The sequence below is a fragment of the Ranitomeya imitator genome, chromosome 3, assembly GCF_032444005.1.
Source record: "Ranitomeya imitator isolate aRanImi1 chromosome 3, aRanImi1.pri, whole genome shotgun sequence".
NCBI lineage: Eukaryota > Metazoa > Chordata > Amphibia > Anura > Dendrobatidae > Ranitomeya > Ranitomeya imitator.
In genome coordinates, this window is record NC_091284.1 from 510318747 (window position 1) to 510338775 (window position 20029).

General features: G+C 40.6%; 1 protein-coding gene across 1 annotated transcript in view; it reads left to right on the forward strand.

Annotated features, from left to right (window-relative positions):
- The window catches only part of EGFL6 (EGF like domain multiple 6), a 149242-nt gene that overhangs the window by 90313 nt on the left and 38900 nt on the right, over positions 1-20029 (forward strand). The window contains exon 4 of the mRNA XM_069757671.1: positions 10636-10755. Coding sequence (XP_069613772.1) covers positions 10636-10755 — 120 coding nt within the window. The remainder of the gene's footprint in view (positions 1-10635; positions 10756-20029) is intronic.

Below are 20029 nucleotides of genomic sequence, written 5' to 3' on the forward strand. Positions count from 1 at the left end.
ATAGCAGGCAAATAGGGGAGGAAGCAAGACTTGGTCCACAAAATACAAAAATAGGGAAAAAGGAAAAAAATACTGATATATGCAGAATCTTCTTTTTTATTCAACAACCTGCCTAGTTTATTAATATCTAGAAGCATAAGTAAATTTGTGAAAGAGGGTAATGTAATATTTGCATATTGCTGAACAGCGGGCCCAACAGAGCAATGTTATGGTCGACATTGCTCTCAGTCATGAATTCAAAAAAGTGCAGCACACAGAAAAGGGAGAGAGACCGTGTCGGACAGGGTGACAGGGGCCCATCAATAACCAACTCCAGGACCCCACTTTTCAACTACACCCAAATGTGACATTATCCTCAATCACAAATTTATATAACAAAGAACTGATTAGATTGCTACAAGATAAGGGAATAAGATGCTGGCATTGTCTGTGCATAGTGATTCATGTGTATAGTGCCAAGTACTGCTCATATGAGAGGGTGGTGGCCCACTATTGCACAGGGGCCCACCGGAGAGTTCTCCTGTGGGCCAGTCCAAGCCTGGAGAGTGTTATCTGCAGCACTGAGAAAAGCAGGTGCTCATGGGAAAAGTAGTTTTAGCAGATCAGAGGGCCGCCCTTCAGTTATGTGATTCTGAATGGTAAATAGAGATGAAAAAAGGCACAAAGCTTCAAGAAAAAAATCTTTGTTGTTCTTGGTCTGTGTATTAACAATATGTATGCATTTATTATGCTTTGCGAAAAATGCATTTAATGTGATTGTGAGAATAACCCTTTAAGAAATGAAAGCACACTTCTAAAATCATGGCTTTACATAATACCCATTGTCACCGATGAAGCATCCTTCCTAACGTTTATAGATAGAATGCTATTCGTAAGTCATTGATACGAGTGAAGAAGACTTACATAATATACTTCAGCCAGCAAAGCAGATCATGAGATCCCTGGGCTCATTAATTAATAAAGCATATGTATCTACTGACAAGTCCCTGGGCATTACACAACAGCTGTGTGTGAAAACAAAGAAAGATCATTTACAAACCGTAGCCTCCCATAACCTGCTCTAAATTGCAGGAGTACAGAAGGCATTCCTGGTATGAGTGCATATATTGGGTCGCTTACTCCCTCGGTGCTTAAAAAGAAACCACAAGTTACAAAAACTCATGACAAATATTCTTGGATTATTTCAGTTCAGTAAAGATAGACATTATTTGGCCGGGATCACACATGCGAGAAATACGTCCGAGTCTCGCATGGTAATCCCCGACCCTGCCTCCTGCACTCCGGAGCGGAGCCTGCGGCCGCATAGCAATACATGGAGCTGCACGCTCGCATGTGTGATCCCGGCCGTCTTAGTTTTAGAAAAGACAAGATAAATAGCACGTGGATGAAAGTGTAAGAGCAAAGAAGCAAAATAGAACACCTTAATTTATTAGGAAAAAGTGAAGCAGTCCTCTAGACATATGTCACACTGTGACTATATGTGAGATAGATAAATGGGCCCTTCACTGTCCCTCGGTTTGGGGCCCTAACTATCCCTGTTCCCAAAGGTACCTCTGAAGGTGAGGAGGTTTGGGCCTCCTGCCTTCTGGTCTCCTGTTAAATCCTAGGCTGTCCCAACCCCCTCTTCCAGGAGACCTGGGACAGAAATGCTAGTGTAACAGATATCAGACAAACAAGGATAACAGAAAAGCCACTAACATACAAAAACACTCACCAGAGGCAGAGAGGTATAGGGGGAACGGAAGGAATCTACAAATCAAATAGGAATAGGACAAGGAGGAAAGCATACACCCCAAAGCATCATACAACAATCTCCAACTTGGCACAGCAACTCCAGGGAGCCAGGAAGTAGAACTTCCACTGGAGAGGAAGATAAATGCTGGACAGGTTTTATAGAGAGAGGGAATGACCAGATGAGGAGCAGCTGAGAGATGGAGCTGTATGTTTCTAACCAGCATAGAAAGGGTTGTTAACCTCTTCAGCACCAAAGGAAACAAAATTCATTTAATATGGGACATGAAACACACAGGCTAAATGAATGACCTGCGATTCACAATACGTAATTACTTTCTAACCCGATATCTCCCAGGAGGGGGTGACACACTCATGAAAACATAGCACCATTTTGAGTGTTCAGCTTTAGACGTTATATAAATATTCCCAGTGTTGGTTTTATTGTATATATCAGAACACATTGTAAAAGATGACACAAAGTTATTACTTTTGGATATGATCATTATTATATTTAAGGGAATCTTCACCTGGTTGTTGCCACCTAATCTGAGAGCAGCATGATGTAAAGACAGAAACCCTGATTCCAGCAATGTGTCATTTACTTGTGTGTAATTTTCATAAAAATACAGTTTTACCACCAGGAGATTATCATTAGAGGACTTGTAAACTTGCCGCCAGGTAGACCTCAATATTTAGGAGTTCTGTATAACCCCTCCGCCATCACTGACTGGCAGCTTTCTGTGCACACTGTACATGGGTAGAAATCTGCCAGTCAGTGGTGCGGGTGGGGTTATACAGAACTCCGCATTTAGAGAACTGCTAGATCTGCAGCAGGGAAAACAGTGATTTTATCAAAATGACAAAAAGCAGCGCAGTAACTGGCACATTACTGGAATAAGGGTCTCTGTCCCTACATCATGCTGCACTCAAATGTAGTAGCAAAAAAAAGTTCAGCAAAACCCTGGTGACAGGTTCCCTTTAAAAGAAGTGTCCAGAACTAAAGTACACAAACATATTAGATAACTGTTGGGTGAAGGTTAGTTGAACAAACAACTATATCTTCCCATTTCCCCATACATGAGCCCTACGTTTGGGTGAGCATTCATGTTTTTACGGTGGGGAAATAGACACAACTGGCAGTGCAGCGGTGGGCGCACACAGAAGAGGCTCCTGTGCATGAATAGTATATTTAATATATATAAAATGCACAATTCCAACTGCTTTGGAGGTGAATGTGGCCCCCTGAGCTCTTGGGCCTTTGTGAGGCTGTACGGGTTGCACCAATGATATGTCCGCCCCTGTGGCAGTGGCTTATATCCCCTGAAATCCTAAGGATCAGGTATTGAAATTCCATCTGTACAGTTCATCATGTGTTGGCGGAAGAGTTGGGAGGCCTACATATATATCAGATGATTGCCCAGTCCCACCAGGATTGGATGATTCTGACAACTTTCATTTAATGTTTATGGGGGGCTTAAGATATTGAGGACCTTTCCTAGGGGTCGTTTACCAATGGCAGATCAGTGGGGGTCTGACACCTGGCCGACCCAGTACTTAGCTACCACCTGAAGCCAGGCTGACGCAAGTCTACGGTGTTTTGTAAGTGTACTGTGTAGGGGTCACTCTCAGGTATTGTGGAAGTGAAGGGGATCTGAGCTGCAGGACCTCCAGTGGTCAGGGCTGTGCCACTCTGGCTTCGTACACTGTGAACTTCCATCGGCCACTGCTCTTGGTATTAGTTGAGCAACAACATAACAGTGTAGGTTAAACACATCAGCCCGGAATCCAAGATGTTTTTTCCAGAGAAGAATTGGATACGGTAAGGAAAAATGTACTATTAGGTCTGTATGACTTTTCATCCTATGGAAACAGAAATGTTTTTACAGGCAGCAAAAAGATCTAATATAGTATGAAAGAAGAGAAAAAGGAGCCGATTCATTTGCACGGCATCCTTGAAGAAAAGTCATCTGGAGTAAATTACATCAAAATCATTAGGGAGCTGCATATTTCTTGATGATTTTGACACATCTTCGTGCTGCCCGTGTATTGCAATCTGAAATCTACACCAGCCCTGAGCTGGATTACTACTTTTCTGTATCACACTTTCTGGCAAAAAGTATAGAGAATCTGTCGGGGTAACATCGGACTTGCCCCTTCAGTCCCATCTAATTTTTAGAACAGTGAAAGGTACAAAAAGACAAAAAGTCACAAAATATTGGTGCAAGTTTGAAAGTCATAAAAGTGGTTTACACTGTTTGATGAATTGTGCCAAAGTCGTATAGCATTCATTATACAGTGATGACGCCTTATATACATCGGACTAACAAATATATTTAACCCTTTTCTAAATAGAAGGATAAAAAAAATAACTTACAAGTTTGAACATTTTGTATAAGCTTTTTAGTTTTTACTTTTCTACGTGTTCTCTAAGTGTTAACTATAAGCATACAATGTCAAACATCACATTATGCCTGACAGGTCTCATTCTGGTCAGTCTTAAGATAACCTAAGAACAAAGTGCTTCCTTGGAGCTGCCAGACATAAAACAGTTAATAGTCCATTTTTCAGCAGTCCACTGGCATGCCACAATGACTGGTGATCCATCATTAAGAAGTCCTGTCCTAGTAATATCATATGTGTCTGTATGAGATGTTGTATTACATGCCGCTTTTGTAATACTATAGTTTTGATCTGTCATCCGAAGATAATTTATCTAATGGAATTGTACTATAAATGTTACAGCCCATCAATATTACTTGAATTACTAGTAAATAGTAGTACTTGTAACACTAGAGTGTCAAAGATACATTCCGCTAAACCAGCATTTTTTATTTTTACTTTTACTCTTTTATTCACATTCATTGATCCAATGTTAGAAATCAGAAGATGAAATCACCATGTTGTATTTGTGCACTTTTTCCAAAACCAATGTATATACAATATCCTTATGGGAATATCAACTTTCCATTAAGTCTCTTACCCTTTAGTGTCCCGTTGAGCAAATTTTCAGGAAATTCTATAAAGGAGAGAATAAGTCTAAGAGGTTTCCTGCCTCTAAACGAGTCTACAGGCTGAAGCTTGCCATCCGCTCCGTACTGTAGATACATCTGCAGCTAAAACAATTTATTCCGGCTCTTTAGTAAGGCTTGCCCCTCTCCAGACTTTTTCTTCCAAATTATCCATGCATTTAATTGGCCAATTCAGGAAGGTTCTCAAAAAAGAGGCATTATTATGACATTCCCAATATATTAAGCAGTTGTTATTTTTACATTGTTCTGATATTTATTAGCAAATCATCTCTAAATTTAGTGCAGTTTATTCACTTTCATATTGTAAGGCGAATCACATACTTGAATAAAAAGTAAGGTAACTTCATAATCTCTAAATAGGAGTTTTGTTTCTGCAAAATTGGTGGCTTATGTTTCTATCCTTGCTTTACCAAGCGGGAGGTCAAATGTAAGCACAAGCAATTTGCATTAAAGGCATATGTTTCTGTTCTACAGCTTCCATATATAGGGTAAAAGTAGTATGTAAGCCATGAATATACACAGCACATAGTATCTTTATCATTGCTTTTCAGCGGCAAAAATAGCAGTTTGTGAAAACCTGATGGACCCTTTCGAAACCAATATGATCAGGTTTAATAGGATTGGTCAATAGTATCATGGCTCCTATAAGACTGGTATAGGCTTAAATAAGACCTGAATGATTGAAATGTTGCTTTTCTATATGCATGGAGCGATTTAAAGGAATATTTCCAGATTTTCTAACCCTGGTGAGTGCTGTCCATCAATCTTTTGTTTGAGACGATAAGAATGATGGTCGTAATTAGGGGCCTTGCAAGACGCTTCTGTTTTTCAACATCTAAATTTCATTCTAAAAAGGTTGTCACATGACCAGTTTTATAAACTATTATTTTAATTCTTATAAGTAACTGGATGGTGGCCCGGTATTCTAGAATATGTATGTATGTCGCGCTGTGAGTGGGGGTTAAATTCCGCGCCAATATCGCTGATTGGTCGCGGCCAATCAGCGAAGCGTGGTTGAAATCCTGCACCAATTCACGGTCGGACTGCGTTTTGCTGATTGGAAGCGGTTGGCCGGGCTCGACTAATCACCAAAGCGGTGTTTAAATCCCGCAGCAATATCGCTGATTGGTCACGGCCGGCCGCATAGTATATAGCACAGCCACGTAGTATATAACACAGCCACGTAGTATATAGCACAGCGATGTATTATATAACACAGCCCACACAGTAGATAGCACAGCCACGTAGTATATAGCACAGGCATGTAGTATATAACAGCGATGTAGTATATAGCAGCCACGTAGTATATAACAAAGCCCACGTAGTATATAGCACAGCGACGTAATATATAGCAGCCACGTAGTATATAACACAAACAGCCACGTAGTATATAGCAGTCACGTAGTATATAGCAGCCACGTAGTTTATAGCACAGCCCACGTTGTATATAGCACAGCGACGTAATATATAGCAGCCACGTAGTATATAACACAGACAGCCATGTAGTATATAGCAGTCACATAGTATATATCAGCCACGTAATATATAGCAGCCACATAGTATACAGCACAGCTACGTAGTACATGGCACAGCCCACATAGTATATAGCACAGCCCACGTAGTATATAGCAGCCACGTAGTATATAACAAAGACAGCCACATAGTATATAGCAGTCATGTAGTATATAGCAGCCACGTAATATAGTAGCAGCCACATAGTATATTACACAGCCCACATAGTATATAGCACAGCCACGTAGTATATAGCAGCCACATAGTATATAACACAGACAGCCACGTAGTATATAGCAGTCACATAGTATATAGCAGCCACGTAGTATATAACACAGCCCACATAGTATATAGCACAGGCCACGTAGTATATAGCACAGGCCACGTAGTATATAGCACAGCCCACATAGTATATAGCACAGCCCACATAGTATATACGCGAGACCGCTAAGTCATCTGGGTAATTTTGCAATGCATCTCTGGGAACAGAAGCTGTCGGCCGCATCGCGAGGAGTGGGAAAGCTGCGGAGGCAACGGAAGGTGATAATAGCATGATTTTTTATTTTTTTCTATTGTTTTTAATATTATATCTTTTTACTATTGATGCTGCATAGCCAGCATCAATAGTAAAAAGTTGGTCCGGGATGGGTGACACACTGGCACTGACTGGAGGGGAGTAGGGAGGGGGCACAGACTGGAGAAGAGTAGGGAGGGGCCAATTCGCGGCCGGATTAAGCCTGTCCCTGATTGGGGATAATCAACGGCGCAGGATTTCCGTTACAGACAAACAGACGGAAGTACCCCTTAGACGATTATATAGATAGATTTGTATGTTCTATATTATATGCAGTTACTATCCTTCATATGTTGTACAAAGTTATAGGAAACTACAAGTGACAATCTGGAATAGACTCAAATAAATGAGTAGTAAGATACTGGAGAGAAAAGGCCCATACAATCGTTTGATCTAAGAAAACTCATATGATTCTGGGGTTGCAGAAAAATAATGAACCCTAATAGGTAACTAACGATCATATAGCTATTAATATTCTAACTGTAATTATAAACCACTAATGTTTAGCTTGAAAGGGTTGTCCCCTTCTTTAAAAGGTAATATTAACGGGCCCAGGATGCGGTGATAAATAAAACGAAATATATATACCGTAATCATATCCACATCAGTGTTGCTCATCCATCCTTGGAATTGCTTCTCCCTAAAGTTATCTTCACAATACCACTGCAGCCAATCATCAGACACTGATCAGCTGCAGCCTTGTGAGGGCTTCAGTTGAAGAGCAGCTGCTGATTGACTGCAGTGGTCTAGTTTCTCCCCTCTAGATGTTGATGCCATGAGGCGGGGGACACAGTACCAAGTGCAAATGAGTGGTGCCAATCTGGGAGGTGACATTTCAAAAACCTGACCTGCACATCCAAACATAGACTGAGTGTGAACAGGTGCTGAACCCAGAGTCGCCAACTCGTATATATTTAAATAAATAGGGCAGCACACTGCAGCGCCAAAACATGCAAACTTGAAAAAACGAAATTTGAACTGCATTACTGCACTAGAAATATGAAAAATGAGAGCTTTTAGCGCACAAAAATGGCCAATTTTATGTGTACCTCGTAGCCACGTTAAGGCATCTCTCTTATACGAGGTCCTACGCTTGACCTACCTCACTGAGAATAAACGTCTCCATCTGAATGGGTACATGTAAAAACCTCTTCTTGGACTCAAATTCTCTCTCTATGTGGAGGGGTATTGGACCTACTATAATTAAAACACCTGAAGCTAGGAGGCGGGGAGTGCACGATCAGAAGGCTAGAGAATACATTTCAAAAACCTGACCTGCACATCCAAACATAGACTGAGTGTGAACAGGTGCTGAACCCAGAGTCGCCAACTCGTATATAGTTAAATAAATAGGGCAGCACACTGCAGCGCCAAAACATGCAAACTTGAAAAAACGAAATTTGAACTGCATTACTGCACTAGAAATATGAAAAATGAGAGCTTTTAGCGCACAAAAATGGCCAATTTTATGTGTACCTCGTAGCCACGTTAAGGCATCTCTCTTATACGAGGTCCTACGCTTGACCTACCTCACTGAGAATAAACGTCTCCATCTGAATGGGTACATGTAAAAACCTCTTCTTGGACTCAAATTCTCTCTCTATGTGGAGGGGTATTGGACCTACTATAATTAAAACACCTGAAGCTAGGAGGCGGGGAGTGCACGATCAGAAGGCTAGAGAATACATTTCAAAAACCTGACCTGCACATCCAAACATAGACTGAGTGTGAACAGGTGCTGAACCCAGAGTCGCCAACTCGTATATAGTTAAATAAATAGGGCAGCACACTGCAGCGCCAAAACATGCAAACTTGAAAAAACGAAATTTGAACTGCATTACTGCACTAGAAATATGAAAAATGAGAGCTTTTAGCGCACAAAAATGGCCAATTTTATGTGTACCTCGTAGCCACGTTAAGGCATCTCTCTTATACGAGGTCCTACGCTTGACCTACCTCACTGAGAATAAACGTCTCCATCTGAATGGGTACATGTAAAAACCTCTTCTTGGACTCAAATTCTCTCTCTATGTGGAGGGGTATTGGACCTACTATAATTAAAACACCTGAAGCTAGGAGGCGGGGAGTGCACGATCAGAAGGCTAGAGAATACATTTCAAAAACCTGACCTGCACATCCAAACATAGACTGAGTGTGAACAGGTGCTGAACCCAGAGTCGCCAACTCGTATATAGTTAAATAAATAGGGCAGCACACTGCAGCGCCAAAACATGCAAACTTGAAAAAACGAAATTTGAACTGCATTACTGCACTAGAAATATGAAAAATGAGAGCTTTTAGCGCACAAAAATGGCCAATTTTATGTGTACCTCGTAGCCACGTTAAGAAGAGGTTTTTACATGTACCCATTCAGATGGAGACGTTTATTCTCAGTGAGGTAGGTCAAGCGTAGGACCTCGTATAAGAGAGATGCCTTAACGTGGCTACGAGGTACACATAAAATTGGCCATTTTTGTGCGCTAAAAGCTCTCATTTTTCATATTTCTAGTGCAGTAATGCAGTTCAAATTTCGTTTTTTCAAGTTTGCATGTTTTGGCGCTGCAGTGTGCTGCCCTATTTATTTAACTATATACGAGTTGGCGACTCTGGGTTCAGCACCTGTTCACACTCAGTCTATGTTTGGATGTGCAGGTCAGGTTTTTGAAATGTATTCTCTAGCCTTCTGATCGTGCACTCCCCGCCTCCTAGCTTCAGGTGTTTTAATTATAGTAGGTCCAATACCCCTCCACATAGAGAGAGAATTTGAGTCCAAGAAGAGGTTTTTACATGTACCCATTCAGATGGAGACGTTTATTCTCAGTGAGGTAGGTCAAGCGTAGGACCTCGTATAAGAGAGATGCCTTAACGTGGCTACGAGGTACACATAAAATTGGCCATTTTTGTGCGCTAAAAGCTCTCATATTTAATCTGGGAGGTGAGGCCCATGAACATTAGCCATTAAGATAGGGGACAATCGCTTTAATCTTACAGTATAGTCTTCTGAATCACTAAAAGTAAAGACATAAGTCCCAAAGTAACTATCAAAGCTACAATAATCCAGATAATAGGCTGAAAAAAGGTAAAGAATTTTCAGTATACATACAGTAGACCTTGTGAATGGTATGCGCATACTGTTGACACCTGTCTTAAGCATATTGGCACTTTGTCAGGGCTTGTCAAGATTCCAGTCCTAAGCGTGTTGTTTTTTTCCCTAGATGAAAACATGTACATGTATTAGCCATTTTATCTTAATTGGGTAATGTCATATCCACAGCTGTTCTTAAAAATCCCCATATGGTGGAATTTAAAACTCAAAGACAGCTGGGATTTGTAGTACAACAGATGTAAAGGCTTCGAGCTCCAGATGGCAGGGGATTACACATTGCGCTTGTATTTTCATACATTTGTGCTTTTTATGGTTTTTCACAAGACTAATAATAGACAACGTAAATGGTTCCCCAAATATCTATATAATGTAAAGTAGAGCGATGAGCTCATCGGTTTCATTCTATAGACCCCTTGTGTCCCCCTTCCCAACTATACGGTGTTTCACTAGTTTTACCATAGTTATCAACTCTGTGCTACATCATTTCTCCTGGTGTCTTTGGCCTCCAGCTTATGGCGGCGGTTAGACAACGTCGCAGGTAAAGATTATGGCAAACCCTAGCAAGCTCCATGAACTAGAAATGACCTCCATTCATTTTCCAACTTGAAATCTTTTCCTTGGCAGCGCGTCTACTGTAAAGCTATGTGTCCGCATATTTGTCAATGAGATGTCTTTTGCAGACTTGAATGAATGCGGTCTCAAGCCTCGTCCCTGTGAACATCGGTGTATGAACACTCACGGCAGCTACAAGTGCTATTGTCTTAATGGCTACATGCTGATGCCAGAGGGCTCATGCTCAAGTAAGTTATGGAAACCGCGCGTAAATGTATTTTTGTCTCATTGTTTGAACACAGGCTGCAGTTTTTGTCTGTACATGTTGATCTCACATATGTCCTCAAGATACCTAATATTGTACTAGGTGTGATCAGAGGGAGCCTGGGACCAAAACTCCAAAAATTCTGGATGTATATAAATTGTATGGATTGCCAATAACCATTGTATAAAACTGCAGTATTCTTTAATATACGAAGACGTCATCCAGGAACCCCCCCCCAGATCTTGTGTTTCACCTATAGCAATCTTTTTCCTATGTGTTGCCTCAGGACGTAAAGATGGACTGTTCATTACCGGACTATATTCTCCTGTCATAATGGATGTCACATAAAAGGCTTCATCGAGGTCAGGCGCAAAGTCAGCAGAAATCATGAAAATAAAATAGAAAGTATAAGGTTTCTCAAGGTCAAGGTCAATGACTGACCATAGTCAACAGAGAGATCAAATAACAAGGTCAAGATCAGATTACAAAGCTCAGATCTTACCTTACAGGAGAAAAAGGGCATCTTCCCCATCTTGAGAAAAAATATTCTATTTTCAAAGTCGTTGGAAAGCCTTCTTTCAGGAACTAATTTTTGTGGAGATGACTGCAGGAAAGAAGGCTTAGATACTTTGTATAGATACATAAGAATATTTAAAGGAAATCTGACAGCAAGATTTTACCCCCAAACTATTTATAAGTACATGTTACCCTTAAAAACGACAAGTTCATCCATGCCTTTAACTAGTCAGTCCGTTCCTCCATTACCGAGAAATTGCCATTTGACTCCGTATGCAAATGAGACTGAAGTGCTTTCGGTGTGTCAACATCATTCTCAAGCCTCTGCTCTCCACAGCTCTACCTCCCATCCAGCGCCACCTTCTGCTTCTCAATGTCACCCAGCAAAGAAGCAGTCAGTAAAACATAGGGCAGCATGCGGCACAGAATAGAGCTGTAGGCATAGGAAGAGCTTCCAGATGCCGAAAGCACTTCAGCCTCATTTGCATATTGATTGAAATGGCAATTTCTTGGTAATAGAGGAATTAACCCACTTGTTAACAGTGAGGATGGACTTGACTTTTCAAGTGCTACTTAAGCATGTAAAAAGTTTAAGGAAAGGGGAATCCTGCTGTCATATTACCTTTAAATATTGATTCATTAAAATTGTACAAGATGATGAGAATATTGAATATTTTTTTCCTTATGGTCATTAACAAATTTTGCTTCTACTGGATCAAAAATTAAGATTCCTGTCAATTTTTCTTTCTCTTAATTATGTAACAGGGCAAAACTAGTTTAAAGCAAATCTGTCCGTGGGAATTTGATATATAATCTGAGAGCAACATGACAAAGGTCATGAGAGTCTGATTACAGCAATATGTCATTTATTAGGCTGTGTAGCAGTGACAGTACAATCAGTATTTTATCAGCAGGAGATTCACTGCCTGACTAGGTCTCACGTGCATGTCAGTCCAGATAGCCTGTGTAACCCCATCCCGACCACTGACTCACAGCTTGCTGACAATGTACAGTGTATGCAGGAAGCTGCAAAGAATGAGTATGGGAGATGTTAAACACATCCAAGAAGTCTTAGCGCCACTACATCTATAGAAGATAAAACAGGGATTCTATCACAACTATACCAAGCAGTCCAGTAAGTGACACATCGCTGGAATCAGGATTTCTTGCCCTATATTATGCTGCTCTCAGATTATATAGCAAAAACCTGCTGACAGATTCCTATTAAGCTGCTTTTATACAAGCATCAAAAGTGCCACAAATAATGGGAGAGATTTACTAAGATGGGCGTGTCATACACCAGTCTTACACTAAAGAGTGACAGAATCAAATGCAGACAAACACACATGGTGAAAAACTTTAGCCTTTTTGGCTATCTTGAGAAAATGAAATCACTTGCTATGAGCCGGCATATATTTTGGCCTTTTGTGTTCCATTTTCTGTCTTTAAACTTAATAGACTAAGCCTCCACATGTGCCCTGCAGCTGTATATAAAGCTCTATATGTATAAAATATCAAGTGCCTAAATAAAAAATGTGCAGATCTCGATAAGTAAAAATAATAAAACTCTTTTATTGATACAGCATTTAAAAAGGTTATGAAAGCATACAATGCTTAAAAAAGCTAGCTGAGTTGAGCTTCTCAAAGGTATATATCATTAGTAACAACAATCTGCACTGGAGATGGTTACTCCAGAATGTTCATACTCTAATGATTTACTATGCATAAGGAGATATAGGAAGTGTAGCAAGATCTTGGGTATTAAGGAGTTGTAAATAGCAAAAAGTACATACACAGTGGTAACAGTATATTCTGGCCTGGGAAAATCGCACCTGATGCACGTTTCTCATAAAGCTTTGTCAGAGGAAGCTTTGAACAAAATGCACATCAGGTGCGTTTTTGCTATGTAAGCATGTTCTTTTACCTCTGTGTATGCACTTTGCTTTTTACAACTCTTCTTTTTCATTATTTTGCTACACATATGATGTTTTATACACTAAAAATCCTATGCTTTTGAACATTCTTGCGTTTCCATCTCTATTTCAAAGTGTTGTTGTTATTTTCAGAATATGAAGAATGGGGGTGTAGTTTGCAGGGGGACAGGAGTGGACGTTCCTTCACAGAGCTCCTGTAGAATCCCTTATTTTGAGCTACAACTGGCTTCTGAAAAGTGGAATTTTTAGACCCATAGGCTTTGAAACACCATTGGTCCTTATTATTTACCATTAAAAGGAAGAATATGGTAAACAATAGGAGGAAACTGGTACTGCAGCTTCTCAGCCTGTAACGAGGCCTCCAAATAAGATGGCCGCCACACAAGCAGAAAGGGGAGGAAGATCCCTCGGGGTCCCTGTCATCCACAGAGAGGAGAAAACTGTGGCAGGGAAGCTACTGCTAAAAGCTGAACAATCTATTGCGAGAGAAATCCCTTCTGCTCTGGTGCTGGGGAGGAGCCTGGGTGCCCCCCCAGTCAACCGGGACTCAGAACGGAAGAGAACCGGAGATTGTGCTGAGGCGTATGCGTCTGATGCTGAGGTGAGCCGCCGGACGACATCTACACTACCGCTGGGGAGACCAGCGTTCTCAGAAACACTTACCCAGCCACACAGAGAGAAGAGAAGTCAGGAATCGTGAGCCGCGACGCTGCAGAAGAGGAGGAGTTGGGTTCCAGCAATAAGACCGGGAGTTGTGACCCTGGAGAAAGAAGGTCCTCAGGCCGGATCGTGAAAGCAGGCAGGTGTTATGCGGTCGACTCGGCCAGACGGGAGCAGGGAGATGAGGCGCAGGGTGGCCGGGTGTTACCTCCACCGGCCACCTGCTATAAAGCAGAGAGCAGGATGGCTGGTGTGTCAGCGGTGGAGAATGGGGTAGTCCCACCACTGAAAGAGGATCAGATTGACTGTGAAGCAGCGCTTAGAACACCGCCACCACTATATAGCGCCGCACAGCTTCTCTATGCCTATGAGAGCTGTGCAATACATAAATGCCCACAGGAAATAGGGGAACCTAATGAAGACCCCAGCAATAAGGGGCAAATATGCACAAACTATGCCACAGAAGATGCAGAGTCTGCTGCAGTGATAAATAGGGAGGAGAAAGCCCTACCAATAAGAACTGGTGAAATGGTGACCAAGGCACCGCTACAGATATATAGGGCCAATCAACCTCTTTCTATAATGTGGAGAGATGCTACCCTCAATCCTTTTCTTGACACACCAAAGGTCACAATGGAAATCCATGAAAACCCTGACAAGGAGCTGCCATGTAGAAGCCCATCTGTTAAAGGGCTTGTTTTAACAAATTGGAGTGGCTGTGATAAATCCTCTGATACATCAGAAAGTGACCTTTTTGAACAATTTCGATCAGAACAAAAATCCATACTTGAAGAAACCAAACTTCTTTGCAATAAAAGCTTTAAAGAATTAATTCAAAAGATGCCTCCCAATGTTACCCCTATTACAGACTCAGCCATTAAAAGCAATTACGACACAATAGATCAAAAATCACAGCTGGATGTAAACCATGATATAGACAATTCTTCTAATTCATCGGAAGGGCTGGAAAGTATCCATTCAGAAGAATTTACCAAAATGTCCGATTGAGTCTGAAGAAACCTCATCCCAAATTTCCATCTCAGGGAGTTCTTCTGATCATGAGATTTATGAGCTTACAGAAAATCCGTTTCCTTAGCTAAATAAAAATAATATGGGTCAAGAAAAAATTGATATGGTTCCCAGGAACCATATCCCTAACGTTTCTTTATTAGATAATATACCAGCTTCGGACGTCTACCCATCTGAAAGCTTTATTATTAATATCTGCAGAGCCTTTTTAGCATCAGCAAATATTTTGGGTAAAGATAATATTGTACTTGGACATAAACCTGGTACACCCGCTCTACAGCGGTCAGGCACAATGAAAGCCTCTGAGTCTTTTATCAAGAAGCTTTTCAAAGACGCATTACTTATCATATTCAAAGAATCTACTGTAAACTCTATTAAGGTCCTCGATGTACCTCCTCAAAAATCACAGACTCTCTAGACAAAAATATTCGGATCTCGCCTTCTATCTATACTCATGATCCACTTGTACTCTCGGACTCCCTAGAGAGAATCCAAAAAGACATTACTTTGTTTAGAGACTACATAGCTAACTATGAAGACTTCAAAAGGAAAGATAATATAAAAATCAGAGGAATACCGGAGTCGGTCCAACCTTCACAGTTAAAAAAGTATATTTCTTCAATGATCTCTCAATTATTACCCCAAAACAATGTTCTCTTCAACATATTCATTAATGATCTGGTAGAAGGTTTACACAGTAAAATATCGATATTTGCAGATGATACAAAACTATGTAAAGCAGTTAATACAAGAGAAGATAGTATTCTGCTACAGATGGATCTGGATAAGTTGGAAACTTGGGCTGAAAGGTGGCAGATGAGGTTTAACAATGATAAATGTAAGGTTATACACATGGGAAGAGGGAATCAATATCACCATTACACACTGAACGGGAAACCACTGGGTAAATCTGACAGGGAGAAGGACTTGGGGATCCTAGTTAATGATAAACTTACCTGGAGCAGCCAGTGCCAGGCAGCAGCTGCCAAGGCAAACAGGATCATGGGGTGCATTAAAAGAGGTCTGGATACACATGATGAGAGCATTATACTGCCTCTGTACAAATCCCTAGTTAGACCGCACATGGAGTACTGTGTCCAGTTTTGGGCACCGGTGCTCAGGAAGGATATAATGGAACTAGAGAGAGTACAAAGGAGGGCAACAAAATTAATAAAGGGGATGGGAGAACTACAATACCCAGATAGATTAGCGAAATTAGGATTATTTAGTCTAGAAAAAAGACGACTGAGGGGCGATCTAATAACCATGTATAAGTATATAAGGGGACAATACAAATATCTCGCTGAGGATCTGTTTATACCAAGGAAGGTGACGGGCACAAGGGGGCATTCTTTGCGTCTGGAGGAGAGAAGGTTTTTCCACCAACATAGAAGAGGATTTTTTACTGTTAGGGCAGTGAGAATCTGGAATTGCTTGCCTGAGGAGGTGGTGATGGCGAACTCAGTCGAGGGGTTCAAGAGAGGCCTGGATGTCTTCCTGGAGCAGAACAATATTGTATCATACAATTATTAGGTTCTGTAGAAGGACGTAGATCTGGGTATTTATTATGATGGAATATAGGCTGAACTGGATGGACAAATGTCTTTTTTCGGCCTTACTAACTATGTTACTATGTTACTATGTTACAAAAGGAGAAATCTGATCGAAAAAGTTTACAGAATTCAAAGATAACCCTCTCTCCCTACAAACATTGCCCGAGACGTCATCGTGTCCCTCTATCCTACAGGGATTAAAGAACAATCTTATGTTGACAAGAGACTCAAAACACCTTCCATCTCCGTACAACAAACTTTCTTTTTTCAAGGATTTGTCTAAAGGTACCTTGCTAAAATGAAGATCATTCTTCCAAACCACTCGGGAACTTCTACAAGCCGGAATACCCTACCAATGGACAAAGACTTCTCATCTACAGGTGAAATTTGCTTCAAAAATGTTCATTTTCTCATCTCCAGAGGAAGGAACTAACTTTCTGGAAAAAACGGGACTGACCTCTTCGACAGCTTCATCTGATACCTCCTCTTCATCTACATCCTATGTACCAAAAGTATATCCTACTTGAATTCCTTTTCTTGACTTCTCATCATTTCGAACATAGGTATAAGAACTCCAGCGGCCTCTTTTGATTTTTCATCTCCTGTTATTCCATTTTCATTTTTGTGCAACTTTTTTCCATTACACAGCTCCTTCTGGTGCTTCCTTTCCGGACACATCGGATATATATCTTACTTGAAAAAGTTACAAAATTCCACTTATCCTCATTACTGAGTTTGAACTTGTCATTGCCCTCCAACGGGTCACACAAGTGATCCCAGAACGGACAGGTTTATCGTAATTTACGGGCTATACTTCTCATACTCTATGGTTGTTTAAGTTGTGAAGCGGACATTTTTATGAAGCGGACATTTAATAACATGTCTTAGTGATATAGGTTCACTTCAAGATGTATGTATGCCTGTATCCCTGTCCTTGCCCCATTGCATGGGGGTCCTTTTTTCTTTTCAGGTATAGATACTAAGTAATCAATGTTTATACCTATTTATACTATACCTGTCTCTATTTCCCTCTCCCCATATCCTTTTCCCCCTCCCTCCCATCCCTCATCCCAACCCTACTTCCCCAATTGAGATAAAGTTCAAAATGTTTAATAAAAATTATTTGAACAAGAATATGAAGTATGTTACAGTATATACTTGTATGATATATAATTGTGGTGTGAGGCTAGTTACTACTTATGGTCTCCTGTGAGGTGGAAAAGTCAAGGAGTTTGAGGTCAAAAGCCAGGAGGGTACGTCATAAATAGAGGGGTGAGGCAAAAGTGCAGTCAAGTCACAGTCCGGGGTCAGAATTCCAAGAAGATAGCAGAGCAAGACAAAGGGGCTAGGCAGATGGTCAAAGGCATATCCAAAGTCGACCAACAAAGATTAAAATATTAGAACTCAAAACACAGAGCAAACACACGTCAAACTAAGCAGGGCTACAGCTGCAGACATAAGAGGCAGACAGCCATCTGAATAGCCTTGGAATCATTCTGAACAGGAGACACCTGTGGGTAACCCAGCGTGCCCGGCACTGATTGGGCGACTGGACTGTCACTCACCACAGTCACAGCTTAGCACACCCAAGCCTCAAATTGGATGGCAGAGCTGACTATCATGATACTGACAGCTCAGCACATCGTGCCCCAGATTGGATGGTTGAGCTGCCACTCGCCACACTGAGAGGAGGACTCGTGACATGTGGTTGTTGGGAATTAATCTAATATTCAGGGGCGTGCAAGGTATGGTTCAACAACAGTAAAGTCTTAGATCATTGGCAAAACATGGAGCTTTTCTAACATGATATAGAGAGATAAAAATGAAGGAATAGGATGATGCTGCACCATGGAGAACTTTGCGGATGAAAGTGCGAAATTGGTTGAACAACCAGTAAAGTTTAGCGAGGGAAAGACAACCTGCAGTAACCACCTCTGGACCAAGCCACTGCACGACCAGCTCTACCCTTGCTTATTTTATCCTCACCCAACTCTTGTAGATTTGTGAGCCCTCGCATGAATGATCCTCTCCTCCTGTACCATTGTGACTTGTATTGTACTGTACTTGTTTTTATTATGTATACCCCTCCTCACACGTAAAGCACCATGGAACAAATGGCGCTATAATAATAAATAATAATATAATAATAATAATTAGTAGTAAAATACAGTAATCAATATGAGAATGAATGAAATTACAAGTACTCTCTGTTTTTACAGTGAGAAAACATTGATGTTTTGGAGATGTGTTAGAGGCGCATGAGCATGAAAAATATAATGTACAGGTTAGATCTTAGTCGAACATTTATGGTACTATGACATAATAAATTGCAAATATGAGGTTTTGGTAGGTAACTAGAGGAAGAAAAAAACAAAAAGTCAGCATTTTGAAATTTTTTAATTTCAGAAAGAGATGACACCATGTTAGACCATGAACAATCACCGATGTTTTTTTTTTAAAGTGCAAGGGTGTTGTCACAGAAAGAAGTATTTTGGGTGTATCATCATTGAGATTCTTCTGAAAGCCAACTCCTGCTGATAGTTTTTCCAGTAGGAGCTGTATAGAGAGGAATTATTCAAACATTAAGAACTCATAAAGCAGGTGGAAAAGATGAGAAAGTAAAGAGAGCCTGCAAAATAAGATGCTGAACGAGAGTTTGGAGTGGTAGGAAGAAAACCAAGAGAGAGCAGTATTCTTATAAGAAGAATAAATCAGTACAAGTTGGTGGTCTACATTGTTCGATGCCATAGAGAGATCCAAAAGAATTAATAGGTGTTAGTTGCCATTACAGGTAGTTGCCCGGAGACCATTTAGTCTTTGGTAAGGTCAGGTTCTGTACCCTCTACAGTGTGGATACCAATTAGTAAGGGGGCCAGAAGGACATTAACCAAGAAGTAGCTGTTTTTCCTTTGAGGCAGGAGAAATGTGTAGGTCATGTTAGTTAAATTGTGCAAAAATTGGCTTTTAAGTTGTTATTCATACAAACCGCAGGACTTGGTTTCAAATGTCCGTAATAAAATACGGATGTAAAACAGTCAGCGTAGACGTGGAAGCACTGAACTGTGACAACACGTCAGGCTTCACGTTAAACCACTGAGTCGAAAATCTCATTCATGTAGTGGTATTTTATGCTTATAAAGTAGAGCAATCCATGCAGTTTATATTGGCAGTGCTCACCTGATTTTACTTTATTCCTAAAGAATGTTATTAAAAAAAAAAGTCTGCCGAGATCTTACAAAGCCAAGAGTAGGGATTAATGATATACAGTTGTTTTCTATTAAATCATACCTCAGTATAGTAGAGGATTTACTAAGATTTAATGAGGAGACATAATATCTTTTCCAGACCGGGAATATAATATCATGTAATACCGCCATGTATATATTCCTGCAACTTTGATGATTCTTATCTGACATGAAATATTATTTAAAGGCTATGTTCATTTTCCTACCAATTTTGCATCATCCAAAAACATAAATGTAGGAGCTTAAGCAAATTTTGCAATAGGGCATAACTAACAATTTCTTACCATTTTTGTTTCTACAGCTTCAGTGCAGATCTATAT